Here is a 19,065-nt window from a genome sequence, read left to right as displayed (position 1 = left end):
CTACAAATATAGACTTCTGAACACCGCCCTTAAAAGCTTAATAACAGAATACTGCAATTTTTGGGAAATTGCCGTTCCCGAGTTTGGCCACACGAGGGCAGTCATGTCCCATCCGGCACAACACACGACGCCGCCTAAAACAGAAGGTAGGTTGTAGGTATTGTACTACTACTACTGATTCTAGTAATGACGTCAATCAAAGTAATTAAATACGTAATGAAAGGTGTTGTCTATATAGCCGACCTCATTTTCCTACACAGTGAGTTAAAGGCGCACAACTATCAGAATCCCAGTTCATAATTGTGTTTGATTGGCCAAGTAGAATAAAGTGTCCGATTCTTTTTGAGCTTATTGGACATTACACATTGCTGTAATTATCTCATTGGCACTACTTAATTGCTCATGGTTTATTTGACGAATGCAACTGCTGCGACCTATTTTGCCAATCTTAAACTCAGCTGTCATTCTGGAGGTGCAGTTTTGGTTGATGCATCACATTTAGGTTCAAACACAGTGCGTATGGGAAAAGAGAAGGCCAGTGATTAGACAGTGTGAAGGCTGACTTTGTATTCCTACTTGTGTGTGATGTTTGTTATGTTAGTTTCTCTTGCACAACTGTCGAAGTGCATATGCTTTCCTTGTGAGTGACACTTTTTAAGAATAAGTTGAGGGTTTGAGACAATGTAGCTAATTTCGACCTTCGAGAGTCCATTATATCGTGCATTTGCAAGAGCTGATAAAGCAAGGCCTGATAGTTGTGTTTGTATTCCTTTCTGTGGTGCTTGTAAGTTAGTGAAGTACTTGTGTGGTAGAATGTGGACTGGCTTCAAAGTGAACACAGACATTGGTGCTGATCCGCTGAATGCTGGGCCTACTAATAAAGGCTTGTGCTGCTATGTGTGACCTGTAGTTGCAGTGGACGTAGGACTGTAGTATATACGGGCCTCGAGTCCAAGGACGTGCTCAAAAGGAACGTCTTCTGTTTGAAACAGTAATGTCAATGTTGTACAAACACAGACAGCTTTTTCTAACCTCCTTACGCTGATGAGTGTTTGGCTGTATCCTTTACTATGTATGTTTTACCCAAAGTTCCTGACTATTGTGTTGTACTACTACTACTACTACTACTACTGCTGCTGCTACTAATGGAACCAAAACATTAGTACTGATAATACTAATAATGTTTTGTATCTGTGTGTGTGCATTTAGAGAGAGAGAGAGAGAATGGGGAAGAAGAAGACGTTAGCAGGTGAAAAGCAGTGCCTAGTGATTGTTTTCGAAAAAGAGAGCTATTGTGTGACCGTTGGTGTAAGGCCCGCCTCCTCGCCTGTTCTCAACTAGGTCCTGTCGAGTGTGGATAAATAGGTGGGCGCTGCGCGAGAACTTTTATTGAGTGGTTTGATTTCGAGAGCAGCGTTATGTCTGGCAGAGGCAAGGGTGGTAATTAATACTCTCTTTTTGCAAGTGACACCCTCGTTCGTAATTTGAAACTAAAGACTTTAACGACATCAACAACAAAAACACCTTTAATAAGGTGATAATTATCGCCACCCGGGGTTCGGTATGTCACCCCGTGTGGCCTTCTCGCCGTCGGCGGGGAGGCACTGGGTCAGACTACGTTACAGTGGAGAAGGAGAAGCGCCAGACAGGTCTGAAGTCGGAGTAAACCTTTTAAGTAGTCAATGGATATCGACTACAGATGTATACTCTTTTATTGCAATGCCTAACAGAAAAGAGTATGAAATATGTTTTACCAAAGAACAGGCACTTCAAACATTTTCTCAAATTTTTAATAATAATACAGGAAGTGAATTCTGGAAAAACTGGGAGATGACTACATCAGCTCCCCAAGACATAAAGAGCATTGTAGTAAAGTTTTGGACTGGGAGAATCGCTGACTCGGATGTAGAACAATACCTCTTAAGGTTTGGTGAGATACTGAACCCTGTTGACAAGCCGCTGGACCAGTTCGGGATATGGTATGGAGTCAGGAGATATAAAATAAAACTCAAGAAAAACCACGACGGAAGTATATTCCAGATACCAAACTCCATTTCCATGGGACCATACAATGGAACGATTACATACCCCGGCCAAACAAAGCGATGTTTTATATGTAACGATTCCGACCATCAGGCAAAGGACTGTGAGAAAACAAAGTGCTGGAAATGCGGAAGCTTTGGCCACAAAGGAAAGAGTTGTAGAAATACACAAGTATGTAATTTATGTAATGAAACTGGGCATATATATTTTCAATGCCCAAATTCTTACAGCTATAAACTAAGAATGCCGAAAAATCAAAAAGACATTGACCAGAATGCAACACAAAACGCACATAACACAGAGACCAAAACAAACGAAAAACAGGATAACAACTGGGAAGAAAATAAACTACACACAAGTGAGGACGACTCGACATCTGGGAGTGACTCAAGCAGCACCGATACCAGCGACAGCGAAGACAGCGAGGACTCTGAGAGCAGCGCCGAATCTCTGACCCCGGAAGGGAGACGGAAGACACCGGAAGTACCTGCTGGAAGCAGCGGAGCATCTCCGCCCAGTCTTTCGTCTGTGGAGAGACGGCAAGCATCGGAGTTTCCTGCGCTATCAGCTGTAGAAGTCGGCGAGACTCGGATCGGCTCAACCCCGGAAGGAGGTCTACAAGCCCCAGAGGAGCCTACGTGCTCAGAGGGAGAGACCGGAGCGACCCAGATCATTTCTACACCTGCAGGAAGTCTACAGGGCCGAGAGGAATCATCGCATCCAGCTGGTGAAAGTGGAACAACTCAGACAATCGCCTACAACACAGGTGACACTGCGGACACTCCCACGCTGGCGAAAGGTAAAAACACTTTAGACTATCCATATAAACGCCAAAGGCGAAAGAGGAATTCTCCTGGAAATGTTGACAATGCAAAAAAGGTTAAGGAATGATGTATATCGCCTACTTTTCTTCCCTTTTTTATGACACAATGTCTTTGATTTTAACTTCAATTCCCATATCATTTAAAAAGAAATGTGATATATGTCTGCAGGAATTAAGGTTAAATGATGTGGATAATGTTGAGAAAATGTGGACTAATGGACACGCAATAATATCTATCGGAGAAGATCCTTCTCTTAATTTTTATGTTTTTTTCAAATTTAACTGTTGCCACATGTAATGTTAGAGGGATTCAGGCAAAAATTAATCAAGTAAAAAAGTTAAATATATTGAGTGGTGAACATGTTGATATTTTATGTATACAAGAGACCAGATTAAGCAGTTTTGCAGACGTACAGGACGCTCAAAGTCTATGGATCAAAGGTCCTTCAATCTTTTCAATAGGTGAAAGTAAAGCTGATGGTATTGCGACCTTATTTTATAACAATAAATTTAAAATAATTAAGAGTCGTGAAATAATTCCTGGTCGATTAATGTTTATAGATGTGTTTTATTGCACAAAAAAAATTAGAGTAATAAATGTATACACAGCACAGGATACTGTTGGTAAAATCCGGCTTTTTAAAAAGCTTAAAATGCTCCTGTGCGTCGGTTTCTATACCATTGTATGCGGTGATTTTAATACAATCACAGATGATAATGATAAAATTTCTTCCAAAATATGTAAAATTAGGAGAGAAGGTGGTGTCCTTAAATCTATAATGAATGAACAGCATTTCACCGACATATTTAGGACATTATATCCCGAGAAAGTGGACTTTACAAGGTTTGATAAAACATGTAAAACTAGGATTGACAGGATATATATTAATAATAATTTTGAGGCAAAATTTTATACAACAAAACTCTTGGTTGAGTCGGACCACTTGACAGTTATATGTGGCATGAGACTTAAAAATGAAGAAAGAAGAAACTATTGGAAATTAAACACACAAATCTTGAAAAGTCCTTTATTGATTATAGAATTAAAGGAAGAAATTAATAGGATTAAAACTTTAGATATCCTCACGACCAATTATTGTGATTTGTGGGAAGTTTTTAAGATCCAGATTAAAAAATTTCTTAAATACAAATGTCTATGTTTTAATAAAGAAAAAAATGAGAAGTACAATACAATTATGACACAATATATAAACCTAAAACTGAAAAATACAAGAGATGAAAGTGAGGAAAACAACTTAAAGGATTTGAAAAAAGAGATAGAAACTTTAAATAATGAGTTTTTACTGAACATTCAAGTCCGAGCAGGAATAATTTCCGATGAACTTCTAAATCAAACAAAAGCAATTTCACTATTTAATAAAAGGAAAGAAGCCCAATATATCGAAGCCATTAAAACAGATAATGGAACTATAGTGAAAAATCCTAAAGACGTCAGAGATGCTGTTCGGATCCTTTGTTCAAACATGTACAACTCAATTGAAATAGATAATAAACTCCTAAAAACCTTTTTGAATGTAAAAAATAGTGTTGACCCGCCTTCCAAGAGCTTAGGTGAGGAAATAAAAGAGGCTGAGGTTGTTGATGCCATTAAACAATTAAATCTAAAAAAGTCTCCAGGGAAAGATGGTCTCCCGTCTGATTTTTATCATGCATGCGCCATAGATTTGGCTAAATTATTAACGCAAGCCTTCAATGATGGGATCGCTAGAGGATACATGCATGACTCGTTCTATGAAGGCGTTTTATCCTTGTTGTATAAAAAGGGTGAAATGTGTGATATCAACAACTGGAGACATCTCACCCTAATGAATGTCGATTATAAGATTTTTGCAAAGACCATTATGAACAGGATGAGTGACTATTTGGATGTAATAATAGCTAAACAACAAACATGTGCAATAAAGGGAAGATTTATGTGGGACAACTTGAACACATTAAGAGAACTAGTTTTTGATAAAAATGGTGACAGTTTTTACATTGTGGCTTTGGACCAAAGAAAAGCATTTGACTATATCTCAAGAGACTATTTGTGGGAGATTTTAAAACTGTATCAATTCCCTGAAAATTTCATAAACATGATTAAATGCCTTTATGTTAAATCGACGGTTGAAGTAAATGTTAACGGTTCTTTGACTGAACCATTTGAAGTTATGCGGGGTGTAAAGCAAGGGTGCCCTCTGAGTGCAGCCCTGTATATTTTATCTATAAACCCACTTGTACAAAAAATCCAAGATGATCATAGACTTGAAGGTCTTCAAATAGGAAAGAACAGAGTCGTGATCTCTGCTTATGCTGATGACATAACTGTATTTGTGAAATCTAAACAAGAACTAGACATCATCTTTGAATATTTTAGCGAGTATGAGCAAGTCTCTGGAGCCTCCTTAAATAAAGCTAAAACGGAATGTGTCTGGATTGGAAATGAAAAAAACAAATTTCCCATAGATGTCCCAGAAGTTCAGCAATTAAAGGTTTTAGGTATATATATAGATAATAATGGCTGTGTCGACCATAACTGGTCAAAAAAAGAAGAAATAATACAAGATGAAATTGATAAATGGAAATCATGTAATCTAAGTTATAAAACTAGAATAAATATTATTAAAACTTTTCTATTATCAAAAATACTGTTTTTATCATGCATCTTACCTCCGACAGAAGTTTGGGTAAAAAGACTTCATAAAATATGCTGTAATTTCATATGGGATACGACTCGTGAGGTTACAAAACGTGAGCTCCTTTTTAAGAGAAGGGAACTGGGAGGCCTTGGGGCTGTCGATATATCCCTAAAAACTAAAATAGCAGTGTGCAAAATCATCGCGAGTGGTATTGCCAGGCAAACCGAATGGATAGGGAACATCTCTAACTGGAAATCTAAAAAAGGTCCATCGAGGAAAGGAATTCCGTATTATAAACTGATGTTTTCCGACTTCACTGACAAATTTAAAGATCTAAACATCGATTGGGCGAAAGACTCGAGCAAAGAAATATATCTTTTAATTGTTGATCGAGTTTATTGTAACCCTGTGGCTTTCAGAAATTTGGAGGAAGACCAAAACAAAGAATGTCTCCAAAATTTACAGAATAAAATCCTATCTGAACACCTGAGAGATACAACTTGGTTAGTCGCTGTAAGAAGGCTCCCAGTAAGAGCGGTTGTAAAATGGAGCTGTTTTGTAAAAACCAGTAAATGCCCGATGCCTAACTGTAATGAAGAGGAAACACTCGAACATTTCCTGTTAGAGTGTTATCGCGCTAAAGAAACATGGGCTAAATTAAAAATCATTGGTCTCAATATAGAAATAAATATGAACTCAATTTTCTATGGCATTTTTAAAGAAAATTGTAGCAAGACTCAGCATGACTTCATTTGGTTCATAATATGTTTGACTAAATCTAAACTCTGGAAAACAAGGTCCAGAATGACTATAAATCAAACGTTTATATCCAGTGATGTTGTATTCAAGGACATTCAAAAAGAGCTAAGAAGACTAAAAAGCAGCACATCTTGGTTTAAAGACTCTTCAGTGTGGGACTCTATTTGCGTGTAATTGTACTTTGACTATGTAAGTTTTTATCTCTCCCTTTCTTTCTGAATATGACTTGTGTAAGATTGTGAATTTTGTATAATTTCAATAAAACTCATTAAAAAAAAAAAAAAAAAAGCAAGGGTGGTAAGGGACTCGGCAAAGGAGGCGCTAAGCGTCACCGCAAGGTGCTTCGCGATAACATCCAGGGGATCACCAAGCCGGCTATTCGCCGTCTGGCTCGCCGTGGTGGTGTAAAGCGTATTTCTGGTCTGATCTATGAAGAGACTCGCGGTGTGCTGAAAGTGTTTCTGGAGAACGTGATCCGCGACGCCGTCACCTACACCGAGCATGCCAAGAGAAAGACCGTGACCGCCATGGATGTGGTGTACGCTCTGAAACGCCAAGGACGCACCCTGTACGGTTTCGGCGGTTAAACGCTCTAACACCGAACGACGCGAACACAACGGCTCTTTTAAGAGCCACCCACATGTCTAAAAAAAGAGCTGTTCCGTGTGGGGGGAAAAAAGGCTTTTTCTTTCATGAAGCATAAGGCATCAAACGCTGTACAGAAGTAGCATAAGTGGTAGATCTATTTGTATTTTTTGTAATAAACTACATATATGCAGTGTTCAATAGTATAAACTATAAATCAATATAATATATCAACATTATAAAACGATTTAAAAGATGATTTTAGTAGAAACTTACTTCTATATTTTTCTCTCTCATACACACGCACACATGCATATATAATATAAAACGGTTTTTTCGCAAGCCAATTGTTTTTTCATAGTGCACGTTGTCCTGAAAGTACAAGGGCGGGAAGGGAAACAAAGCGTAGCGGAGGACGAGAAGGAGGTATGGAAGGAGGGAGGAAGCAGAGTGCAGTAGGAGGCGCCATGCAGGAAGAGGTATCGAATTTTGGCCAATCAAAAAAAAGGTGTCTTGTCTGTTCGTCATTAACATGTGGGTCTGTAAATAGAGCGGGCGCGAGGCGGGCGCCAGTCATTTTCTGTTCGTTTATTCGAGAAGTAGCATCATGCCCGATCCAGCCAAGACCGCGGCCAAGAAGGGATCAAAGAAAGCCGTGACCAAGACGGCCGGCAAAGGAGGCAAGAAGCGCAGAAAGTCCCGGAAGGAGAGCTACGCCATCTACGTGTACAAGGTCTTGAAGCAGGTGCACCCTGACACCGGTATCTCATCCAAGGCCATGGGCATCATGAATTCCTTCGTGAATGATATTTTTGAGCGCATCGCCGGTGAGTCTTCTCGTCTGGCTCATTACAACAAGCGCTCCACCATCACCTCCAGGGAGATCCAGACCGCCGTGCGCCTGTTGCTTCCCGGCGAGCTGGCCAAGCACGCCGTGTCCGAGGGCACAAAGGCCGTCACCAAGTACACCAGCTCTAAGTAAAGCGCGTTACGTCTTTATCAACCCAACGGCTCTTTTAAGAGCCACCCACTTTTCATACAAAGAGTAATTTTCTCTCTTTCGTTTTCTCTCTCGCTGTGTGTGTGAGAGGGGGAGGGGGACTTCTGAAGCGCTGCACTCCCGCGGATGTTCAGGCTTTTGGGTAATTCTAGCAGTCTGCTAAATGCAGAGATGAGTAAATCTAAACAGGGTTATAGCACGGTTTCGGGGGTTGTATAATCTGAGCAATGCAAAATGGGACTTTAGCAGCACAAAGTTATTCGTATTAAGATTGTAGCAACAGGAAGTAGTTGAAAATGGTTTTCTACTAGCACATAATCATTCTACATCAGGGGTGCCCAAACTTTTTCCTGTGAAGGGCCAAAAATCAAACTTGATTGAGGGCTGTGGGCCAAAAATAAATGTTGCATTATACCAAACTGTATTATATTAAAATTAAAGTTACCATGGTTCTCTATCATTTCATAATATTTACAAATAAATAAATTAATAGAAAACATTAGTCTGTATCTGCTTCACTAATGCAGTTTTATTTTCAGAGTTCTATAGTTCAATGAAACTTATAGTATAATTAAAACATAGAACCAATCCCATTTATAATACATGTTGAATACCTCACAACTATTCAAGCTATAAGCAATACAGCCACATGTCTGCAATATCAGTGACCTCTAATGAGACACATGAAGCTGGTCCTTATTTTTCAAATGTTTTTCCAAATTGGGATGCAGTGGACTTACTGTCAAAGTCAGGATATTATGGTGGTGTGAGTCAGTTACTTTGCATCTCAGTTTACACTTGTTTAAGTTCATCAGACTGAAAGTCTGTTCACAGTGGTAGGTACTGCCAGACAGAGACAGCATCACTTGTGCCTGTTTGCCCATCTGTACCTGTTTGCTGGGACACATTTGTAGAGGTCTGTCAAGGGAAGGGACCTGAACTTGTGTTTGAGTTCTGAATCACACTGAAGCTCAATTGGTTCCATCTGTAGATCATCACTGACTGTGTCCACACTGATGGTGAAGGGTTGAACAAACCACTCAAAGTCAGAAGCATTGTGTCTGAAGTCCTCAAAGCAACTGTCAAACTCCTGGAAAAGGTTGCTGAGAACGGCATCATACTCAGGTACCTTCTCTCATCATGCCTGCCTCTCTAAAACAGGGAAAATGGGCTAAATTTCCTGGATGTGGAGATGAGAGAGAGAGAGGAACAGTGTGAGACGGGGAGTGAAAGAAGAGAGAGGGAGGAAAATAGAATAAATAACTGACAAAACAAGGGAATTAAATCAGGATAATTTAAGAGAACTTTGACACAAAATTTATCAGCTTGATTAACAAAAAAACCCAAAGCTGACACCACTGGATATAAATGCTAACTAAATATAAGTATTAATAATAACAATAACTGCACATAAAACTATGGTGAATATTATAATTGTGAATGTTAGCTGCTGAGAGATGTCTTCTGAGCAGCAGTAGTTTTTGTTTGAAGGCTCTGACGTGATAAAAAAGCTGGGTGATAATCTGGTCTTTTCCCTGGAGCTGAACATTTAAAACATTGAGCAGCTCTGTGACGTCCACCAGGAAAGCCAGGTCAGAAAACCATTTCTTATCCATGGGCTCTTGAATCCTACCAATCTTGCTTTCCTGAAAAGCTCTGATCTCATCACGCAGATCAAAAAATCTCCTGAAAACTTTTCCTCTGCTCAGCCATCTAACCTCCTGGTGGTACAACACATCACCATATTGCACATCCATCTCATCCAACAGTACCTTGAACTGCAGGTGAGAGAGCGCCTTGGAGCGTATATCATTCACAATTTTGACGATGTCACGCATCACATCCACAAGCCCGATGGATTGGGCACATAGCTGTTCTTGATGTAAAATACAGGAAATCTGATAGCTGGCCCGTGTGGCACTTTCTTGAGCTGATGAAGGACGTAGCAGCACACTCTGCTCAGATCGAAGTTTAGCAAGCAGCTCGTTAGCCTTCTGTTTTATGCCTCGCCGCTGTCCTTTGAGAAAGCTGAAGAAGGTTTTGTTTCATAATGACGGATTTTGTACTCTTTCAAAACAGCAACTGACTGCTTGCAAACTAGACACACTGCCATTGAATTGATTTCAGTAAATAAAAAGTCAACTTGCCAAATCTTTTAAAATTTCCTCTTGTCTGTGTGCCAGTGCCTGGATCTCTCCATTATTACCTGTTTGTTGACTGTCGCAATGCATGCTGGCCTTGAAGTATGCATGTACATTAAATAAAATTCTAATTCTTATTCTCTACATTTAATTTCAATTTTCATTTTTTGTAGCTCAATAATAATAATAAAAAAAATGTTAAATTAGAAATGAAGATCAGCATCAATTAAATTTCCCCCTCCCCCCCTTCTCACATATGGCATGGCGGGCCAAATCAAGTCACCACGGGCCAACTTTGGCCCACAGGCCGTAGTTTGGGCATCTCTGTTCTAACTGTTGTAGTAGCACTTAGTCATTTGAACTAATGTCACAGTAGCACGTAATCATTCGAACTAAGGTTCAAGAAGCGCATAATAATTCTAAATACTGTTGTAGTAGCACCTAGTCATTCGAACTAATGTGACATTAGCACAAAGTCATTCAAAAGAGTGTTCTAGTAGCACATAGACATTGAAAAGAATGTTCTAGCAGCATGGAATACAACACACACACACACACACACACACACACACACACAAGGCTATAGCGGAGCCTATAGTCACGCGTGCTGTGCTTTACACGGCCCCCAACGCGCTCTGCTTCCGATACTACACACACCACTCGACAGCTGCAAAGACATCAGGCTCGTTCACAAGGCTCCTCTTTAACTCGGCCCAGAACGCATACGACGGCCTGCTTTTCGCCCGTTTTTACACACCACATCGCACCAAATGCGCAGCCCGCCGGCTTGAGTACAACGCGCGCCGCGCCTTTTCATGTGCGCTGCGCGAGACTGTTGCTCTCTAGCCGGCCAGGCCGGGCCACGGGGGAAACGAGAAAGCCCGTCCTCGCTCAGCGTGTGCTTCAACGTTTTGAATCTCGTTTTGCGAGTGGGATTTTCACCGAGAAATGCTATGAGAAAACACATCTGAGCGCGAGCCGCGTCCGTGCATTCATTCAGCGGCGCCGGAGTTGAGACTACACCGCTCTCATATCTGTTTTTAAGACCAGCCCCCGGCCGCGGGGAGGGAGGATCATCCTGTGTTACACACTAACGTACAGTGTACAACTCGTGTATTCTACGTAGTTCCAAGAGAGATGGCAGAAGTCGCACCCGCTCCCGCCGCCGCGCCGGCCAAAGCGCCTTCGAGAGCAAAAAAAGCCGGCCCTAGCGTCGGCGAGCTGATCGTCAAAGCCGTTTCCTCGTCTAAGGAGAGGAGCGGCGTGTCTCTCGCTGCCCTGAAGAAAGCGCTGGCTGCCGGCGGATATGATGTGGAGAAGAACAACTCCCGCGTCAAGCTCGCCGTTAAAGGTCTCGTGACTAAAGGCACTCTGGTGCAGACCAAAGGGACCGGCGCGTCTGGCTCTTTCAAGCTGAACAAGAAGCAGACCGAAGCCAAGAAGCCCGTGAAGAAAGCCGCGCCCAAAGCGAAAAAGCCCGCCGCCACTAAGAAGCCCAAGAAGGCAGCGGCCAAGAAACCCGCCGCCGCGGCCAAGAAGGCGAAGAAGCCCGCCGCCGCGGCCAAGAAGGCGAAGAAGCCCGCCGCCGCCGCAAAGAAAGCCACCAAGAGCCCGAAGAAGGCGAAAAAGCCCGCGACCCCTAAAAAGGCAGCCAAGAGCCCCAAGAAAGCGAAAGCTGTCAAGCCCAAGACCACAAAGCCTAAAGCGGCAAAGGCGAAGAAGGCAGCACCCAAAAAGAAGTAAAGACGTTTGTTTCTTTTATGCTTTTGTTCCTTAAACGGCTCTTTTAAGAGCCACCCATATTTTCCTTTAAAGAGCGACAATTCATTTTCAGTCAAGCTTTAGGGAATCAAAGCAATACACGTTAGAAACATACACATGTATGGATACACATATCTACTACATATCATGTACACATAGCCACAAGCTGATGCTGATCTCCAAAACGATCACAGAATATGTAGGATAACATATTGATACATAATAAATCAATGTTAATGATAAGAATAAATAAATTCAGTATATAGTTGTTACTTCATGCTTTTGTATGAATATTCCCTTCTGTATGTTTTCATTCGCGCGCTCGCGCTCTCTCTCTCTCACACACACACACACACACACACACACACACACACACGCGCAAAAACAGGGGTGGGAGGGGTGACGCCGGAATTCGACAGCCTGTTTGTGATTGGCTAATGTGCCACTGCGTTCTTAGCGAATAAGAGAGTGGCCGTTTTGCCTATATCACGGAGAGCTCAAGGTGTAACGTTCATTTCGGAGTTGTTGTTAGAAGAGATCTGAGCGTCAAGATGAGTGGCAGAGGAAAAACCGGCGGAAAGGCTAGAGCCAAGGCCAAGACTCGTTCATCCAGGGCTGGACTTCAGTTCCCCGTGGGACGTGTGCACAGGCTTCTGCGTAAAGGCAACTATGCCGAGCGCGTCGGTGCCGGCGCTCCGGTCTACCTGGCCGCAGTGTTGGAGTATCTGACCGCTGAGATCCTGGAGTTGGCCGGTAACGCTGCCCGTGACAACAAGAAAACTCGTATCATTCCCCGCCACTTGCAGCTCGCCGTGCGTAACGACGAGGAGTTGAACAAACTGCTCGGCGGAGTGACCATCGCTCAGGGTGGTGTGCTACCGAACATTCAGGCTGTGCTTCTGCCTAAAAAGACCGAGAAGGCCGTCAAGACTAAGTAAACTCGTCCACTGCTGCTTTGTCAGTACCCAAAGGCTCTTTTAAGAGCCACCATCTCTGCTTAAAAAGTGCAATTTTACACCCGTTTTTCTACTGAAAGTGTGCACTAGAAAGTCAGCGCGTTTGAAATGAAAACACAAGCGTTATACTTTGCTAATAATTATGCGATTAACGTTAAATAGTAATAATAATAATAATAATAATAGTGGTTGTTTAGCCTGTTGCGTAAATGAACTCTAAGGGGTGAAAGTGCACTTCTAAGACAGCATATTTATAAATAAAAAAGGACGATAATTTTCTAGTCAGGATTTGATACCTTATTTAAGTAATGATTATAAGAACAATAGCAGTTAGCGTGCTGGTTAAATGAAGTCTGAGGAGTGAAAATGGTTTGTGACGGCGTTGTGTGTGTTCCTATCGAACAAAGCATTTGTGTTACAGAGAGCGCCAATAGAATAGAATTGTGGCGGGCGTCTTGTGTTTCGAACGGTGGCAGAGAAGACGGTCCAATAGTCAACAGGTGACGTAAAACGTTCTATCGAATAGCAGACGAGCGCGTTCGAGACGCCCAATCAACGCAGGGCGGCGTTATGGCTTAAAAAGGCCGCGTTCGCGCGCGCCGTTTATTCTATTTTTCTACCCGTGAAGTGCAGAGCTCGACGCTATGGCAAGAACCAAGCAGACCGCCCGTAAGTCCACCGGTGGCAAGGCGCCAAGGAAGCAGCTCGCCACTAAGGCTGCCCGCAAGAGCGCGCCGGCTACCGGCGGCGTGAAGAAGCCTCACCGTTACAGGCCAGGCACCGTGGCTCTGAGGGAGATCCGTCGTTATCAGAAGTCTACTGAGCTGCTCATCCGCAAGCTGCCCTTCCAGCGCCTGGTGCGAGAAATCGCTCAGGACTTCAAGACCGACTTGCGTTTCCAGAGCTCGGCCGTCATGGCCCTGCAGGAGGCGAGCGAGGCATACCTGGTTGGTCTGTTCGAGGACACCAATTTGTGCGCTATCCACGCCAAGAGAGTGACCATCATGCCCAAGGATATTCAGCTGGCCCGCCGTATTCGCGGGGAACGCGCTTAAACCACAACTCTGTTTAATATACACAAAGGCTCTTTTAAGAGCCACTTCCTCGTCTCAGAAAACAGCAAATTTTCTTTCTTGGGCAGTTTAAGTATTAGAACGTGGTACAGAGAGAAGGAACAGTAATAATAATGTGTGTATATATGTATGTGTGTGTAAATGAAGTGCGCGGCTTTCTATTTTTATCCACATTAGAAAGGTTGGTTATTCATTTTGCATTTACATGACAAGTATAGACATATGAGTATTACGTAATGTTTGTTTTTATAGATGAGCCGTTAATTGTGGTTATGTCCGAACAATACAATGCACAGTAATGAGCTGTGTCTGTAAAATAGCTCAAACCTACCTTCTGTTTCGGGCGGCGTTGTGCTGGATGGAGCTTGACTGCCCCCGTGTGTCCAAACTCGGGAACGGCAATTTTCTAGAAGCGGATTTCTGGGCAAGAGCTATTACATCATACATACATTTCATCCATCATCCCTTTTGTCCCGTCCATGATAATTGTTTTTGTAATTTAATAATTGTAGACATGACCTTATCATTGAAATCTTCCCTATTTGTGGATACACACTCTCTCTCTCTCTCTCTCTCTCTCATATATATATATATATATATATATGTGTGTGTGTGCGCTGTATTAAATAACATTTAATGTGTTTGTTTAAAACGAGTTAGAAGACGGTTTTAGTAGAAACATATTTCTATATTTATTATATATAACACTTCTATATTTCTCTCTCTCTCATACACACTAATATATATATATATATATATATATACACACATACACACAGTATCTCACAAAAGTCAGTACACCCCTCGCATTTTTGGAAATATTTGATTATATCTTTTCATGTGACAACACTGAAGAAATGACACTTTGCTATGGTGTAAAGTAGTGAGTGTACAGCTTGTTAGCTCTTTGAATAACTGTTCTTTTATTACTGTGACACTGTCTAAATGTACATTTTGGACTCTCAAAAAGATGGCACCCATTCACGTGCATTCTATTGACTCACAGAACTTGAATTTCCTTTGAAAATTCTTTGTGTTCAGATGAAGAAAGAAAGTCACATAAGAACTTTCTTTTTTGGTTGTGTATTGAATGTATATGTTTGCACGGAACAAAAAGGAGTGGCTCTTAATTTCATTGTACATGTGTATAGTGACAATAAAAGGCATTCATTCATTCAAATATTCCTTTGATGAAGTTGTCCAGTAATACATAAAGAATGATACGAACTGGCGTTATTTTGGACATATTGAATTAAGGTTTGTTGTGTTTCCTAGTTATGATTATAGCACATTTTTCATCACAGTGTCTGAATGTGCCAAGGACCACATTTCAGGGATTTTGTCATTGCACGTTGTAATTGGTGTATTTTGTATTTTTAATCTAGTTTTTAGCGTTGCTGGGTTTTTTTTCTAGTCATCCACCAGTATTGAAGGCCATCTCAGTGCCAGGGAGGGCCTCCAGCCGTATGTACTACCATTAGGAAGGATCAAGGGCAGGATTGACAAATTCTACGTGGTAGTGGATAAGCACCTCATCACTTGCACAGGAACCAGCTCCTTGAGTGCTATAGATGAACTCTTCAAAGTCCACTATGTGTTCAACCTGTGATATGAGGAAGCCCTTGTCAACATCTTTACCTTCCTGCAGACTACGATCTACAACATTGATGTTGGTCTTACAAGTGAGTCTCCCAGAGTAAAGGAATTGCATGCAAAGCTTTTGAACTAGGTTAAATGTTAGTACATTTACATTTATTCACTTAGCAGATGCTTTTTTTTTTTCAACATTGTAAGTTGCATTGCATTGTAACCAAGATGGCGGCGCACACCGTTGCTGCGGCTCACGGCTCTCCTTTCCAGTGCTCTTTTTCATTGTTTTTGTATTATTTCTTTATTATTTGTTTGAGCATTATCGATTCCACGAACATCCGCTATACAAGTCAGAACCTTATGGATATTGGGGATCAACACCGCATACCTATTACGAGAATGTTTCATCACACGCACAACATCCCAGACGACATAGCGAGATTGCCGGGCTCTCCGTGGATTGTTGTCGGGTCCAGAAGGCGGCGCAGACGGCGGAGGGAGAGGAAGCAAAAGCGGGGATGCAGGTCCGGTATTATGCTAAGGCTAAGAAAACAACCACACAAGCCACCTTTACCGAGCCTGTTTCTCTCCAATGCCAGATCCCTAGTGAATAAAATCGACAACTTGGAATTACAACTAGCTGGAAATCGCTATGTTCGCGACTGCTGTGTTTTGATTATTACTGAAACCTGGCTTCATCCGAGGATACCCGATGCTAGCATGCAGCTAGCAGGTCGTACTATGCTTCGCTGGGACAGGACTGAGGACTCCGGTAAGAGCAGAGGGGGGGGGCTCTGTATGTATGTGCATGAGAATTGGTGTAACAACGGAACAATGATAGACAAACATTGTTCCCCTGACCTCGAGTACATGTCCGTAAGATGTCGGCCCTTTTTTCTACCGAGAGAGCTTACAGTGGTGATTATCACGGCTGTGTATATTCCACCTGATGCCAATGTGAACACGGCGCTCTCTCTCCTGTTGAACACCATAAACGAGCAGCAGAGGGCTTACCCAGACGGTGTTCACATAATTGCAGGAGACTTTAATAAGGCGAACTTGAAGACTGTACTCCCGAAATTCTATCAACATGTTAAGTGTTTTACTAGAGGGGCGAACACTTTGGATCATGTTTACTCCAACATCAAGCACGCGTATAGAGCCATACCTCTCCCCCACCTCGGCCAATCAGACCATCTCTCCCTCCTGCTCTCCCCTGCCTACACCCCCCTCAGACGCAGTGTCACGACCACTATAAAGACTGTTACCACCTGGCCTGATGATGCATTCTGCAAACTACAGGACTGCTTCGAACAGACAGACTGGGATTTGTTTGAACATCAAGAGCTAGAAACATTAACAGGAACGGTACTGGACTACATCAAGTTCTGTATCGGAAATGTGACTGTGGAAAAAAACATCCGGGTTTTCCAAAACCAGAAACCATGGATGACCAAACAGGTCTGCACACTACTCAAAGCCCGCGACGCTGCCTTCAGGTCTGGTAATAGAGCTCTGTACAGAGCTGCCCGTGCCAACCTGAAAGGCGGTATTAAGGAAGCTAAGGCGGCCTATAAGAGGAGCATAGAGTCCCACCTGTCCAGCAAAAATAAACGGGAGGTGTGGCAGGGTATACAGAACATCACAAACTACAGAGGCCGTGAGGCGACAACAGGAGTCCTGAGTGCGATTCTGGCAGAAGAGCTAAATTGCTTCTTCGCTCGCTTTGAAACATCACAACAACAGCACTCATCTGCTCCAGCCCCACCTCCACCCTCATCTGGCCCCCGTACCAGTCCAGCCCTGCCTCCATCCCCTTCTGGTTCCTGCACCACTCTACTTACTGTGAGGGAACACGATGTTAGACGGATGTTTCTGGCAGTGAACCCCAGGAAGGCTGCTGGCCCAGACGGTGTACCTGGTAACGTGCTCAGATCATGTGCCCACCAGCTTGCCCACATCTTTACCAGGATTTTCAATCTCTCCCTGGCCCAAGCAGTCATCCCGTCCTGCCTAAAATCAGCCACAATCATTCCAGTGCCAAAGAAATCGCCCACCACTAGCCTGAATGATTATCGTCCTGTAGCCCTCACTCCAGTTATCATGAAGTGCTTTGAGAGATTGGTTCTTCAGCACATCAAGGACTACCTCCCCCCAGATTTCGATCCTTTTCAATTTGCTTATCGTGCAAACAGATCCACAGAGGATGCTATCGCCGTAGCTGTCCACTACGTGTTGAGACATCTTGAGCAGCAACAGAGCTACGTACGGATGCTTTTTGTGGATTACAGTTCGGCTTTTAATACAATAATTCCGGACATTCTCGTCACCAAATTGGTCACCCTTGGTCTCCCCCGCCTCACGTGTGCCTGGATAAAGGACTTTCTGACCAACCGGTTCCAGACAGTGAGACTCGGGCCCCACCTCTCCTCCACTCGCACGTTGAGCACAGGTTCTCCACAGGGCTGTGTGTTGAGCCCCCTCCTGTACTGTCTCTACACATATGACTGTAGACCAGTCTACAACAATAATATTATTATCAAGTTTGCTGACGACACCACAGTGGTCGGACTTATCTCAAAAGGAGAGGAGGCAGCCTACAGAGAGGAAGTCCTAAACTTGGCAGCCTGGTGTTCAAAGAACAACCTGACTCTAAACACCAAGAAAACCAAGGAACTTATTGTAGACTTCAGAAAACACAACACGGAGCTGGCCCCCCTCTTCATCAATGGGGAGTGTGTAGAGAAGGTCCACACCGTCCGGTTTCTTGGCGTCCTTATCTCTGCTAACATCTCCTGGACGGACAACATCACAGCGGTCATCAAGAAGGCTCAAACGCGGCTACACTTCCTGAGGGTTCTCAGGAAGTACAATCTGGACTCCAATCTGCTGCTGATCTTCTACCGCTCGTCCGTCGAGAGCTTGCTGACATACTGTATCACGGTGTGGTATGGTAGCTGCACCGCAGCAGACAGGGAGAGGCTTCAGAGGGTAGTAAGAGCAGCACAGAAGATCATTGGCTGCCCTCTCCCCTCCCTGATGGATATTTATACTTCCCATTGCCTCAGCAGAGGAAAAACTATCATTAAGGACAGTTCTCACCCTGGCTTTGATCTGTTCAATCTGTTGCCCTCAGGGAGACGTTACAGGTGCATCAAAACAAGGACTAGCAGATTTAAGAATAGTTTCTTCCCAAAAGCTATTACCATGATAAACAAACACATGTACTGAGTCCACAGCATATGTATATATTGTCTCAAACTGTGCATTTCATAGTACCTCCGCCATCCACCCTAATATCTATCTATCGTGCATATATCTTGCATATATTGTATATCTTGTTTATTTATTTTGTTTATTTATCTTATTTATTTATCTGTGTATTATCTGTTTATTCTTCTTGTGTATTGAATGTATATGTTTGCACGGAACAAAAAGGAGTGGCTCTTAATTTCATTGTACATGTGTATAGTGACAATAAAAGGCATTCATTCATTCTTTTATCCAAAGCGACTTACAAATGAGATGCATGCAAAGCCACGAGAGTCACGTACAGTTTCTATCCTTCGTTAAAGTTTAAGTTATTATGTGCACAGCGTGGCTGTAGCCGACAGTATGTGACTTGGGTGAACTTGTAAAAGCCCGGAGTTTGAAGTTCTACATGCCTTTTGATCTACAGGGTCCAAATGGGTCAG

The 19,065-nt window shown here is 42.7% G+C and overlaps 4 protein-coding genes across 4 annotated transcripts; all 4 read left to right on the top strand.

Moving 5' to 3' along the window:
• The first annotated feature begins 1,595 nt into the window (after window positions 1-1,595).
• On the top strand, window positions 1,596-14,366 carry LOC108261882 (histone H3.v1). Its single transcript, XM_053678646.1, has 2 exons — window positions 1,596-2,842; window positions 13,341-14,366. Exons 1-2 carry the CDS (start codon window positions 1,720-1,722, stop codon window positions 13,760-13,762), a joined length of 1,545 nt encoding a protein of 514 aa, XP_053534621.1. The 5' UTR covers window positions 1,596-1,719; the 3' UTR covers window positions 13,763-14,366.
• LOC108261899 (histone H2B) lies at window positions 7,209-8,290 on the top strand. The gene has a single exon (XM_017462652.3). The coding sequence runs from the start codon at window positions 7,457-7,459 to the stop codon at window positions 7,829-7,831; it is 375 nt and encodes a 124-aa protein (XP_017318141.2). The 5' UTR covers window positions 7,209-7,456; the 3' UTR covers window positions 7,832-8,290.
• Window positions 11,062-12,023, top strand: LOC128630099 (histone H1-like). The gene has a single exon (XM_053678666.1). It carries the CDS (start codon window positions 11,128-11,130, stop codon window positions 11,731-11,733), a length of 606 nt encoding a protein of 201 aa, XP_053534641.1. The 5' UTR covers window positions 11,062-11,127; the 3' UTR covers window positions 11,734-12,023.
• LOC108261883 (histone H2A) lies at window positions 12,152-12,844 on the top strand. Its single transcript, XM_017462642.3, has one exon. The coding sequence runs from the start codon at window positions 12,303-12,305 to the stop codon at window positions 12,687-12,689; it is 387 nt and encodes a 128-aa protein (XP_017318131.1). The 5' UTR covers window positions 12,152-12,302; the 3' UTR covers window positions 12,690-12,844.
• Window positions 14,367-19,065: the final 4,699 nt, after the last annotated feature.

Source organism: Ictalurus punctatus, unplaced genomic scaffold (assembly GCF_001660625.3).
Source record: "Ictalurus punctatus breed USDA103 unplaced genomic scaffold, Coco_2.0 Super-Scaffold_100046, whole genome shotgun sequence".
Classification (NCBI taxonomy): domain Eukaryota; kingdom Metazoa; phylum Chordata; class Actinopteri; order Siluriformes; family Ictaluridae; genus Ictalurus; species Ictalurus punctatus.
The sequence above is the reverse complement of the archived record's forward strand: the minus strand, read 5'-3'. Positions and strand labels throughout refer to the sequence as shown.

Coding starts and splice junctions, on each gene's coding strand:
- LOC108261899 (XM_017462652.3), top strand. CDS start 7,457: ATGCCCGATCCAGCCAAGACCGCGGCCAAGAAGGGATCAAAGAAAGCC.
- LOC108261883 (XM_017462642.3), top strand. CDS start 12,303: ATGAGTGGCAGAGGAAAAACCGGCGGAAAGGCTAGAGCCAAGGCCAAG.
- LOC128630099 (XM_053678666.1), top strand. CDS start 11,128: ATGGCAGAAGTCGCACCCGCTCCCGCCGCCGCGCCGGCCAAAGCGCCT.
- LOC108261882 (XM_053678646.1), top strand. CDS start 1,720: ATGCCTAACAGAAAAGAGTATGAAATATGTTTTACCAAAGAACAGGCA. Junction 2,843..13,340: donor CACTCCCACGCTGGCGAAAG/GTAAAAACACTT, acceptor CGTGAAGTGCAG/AGCTCGACGCTATGGCAAGA.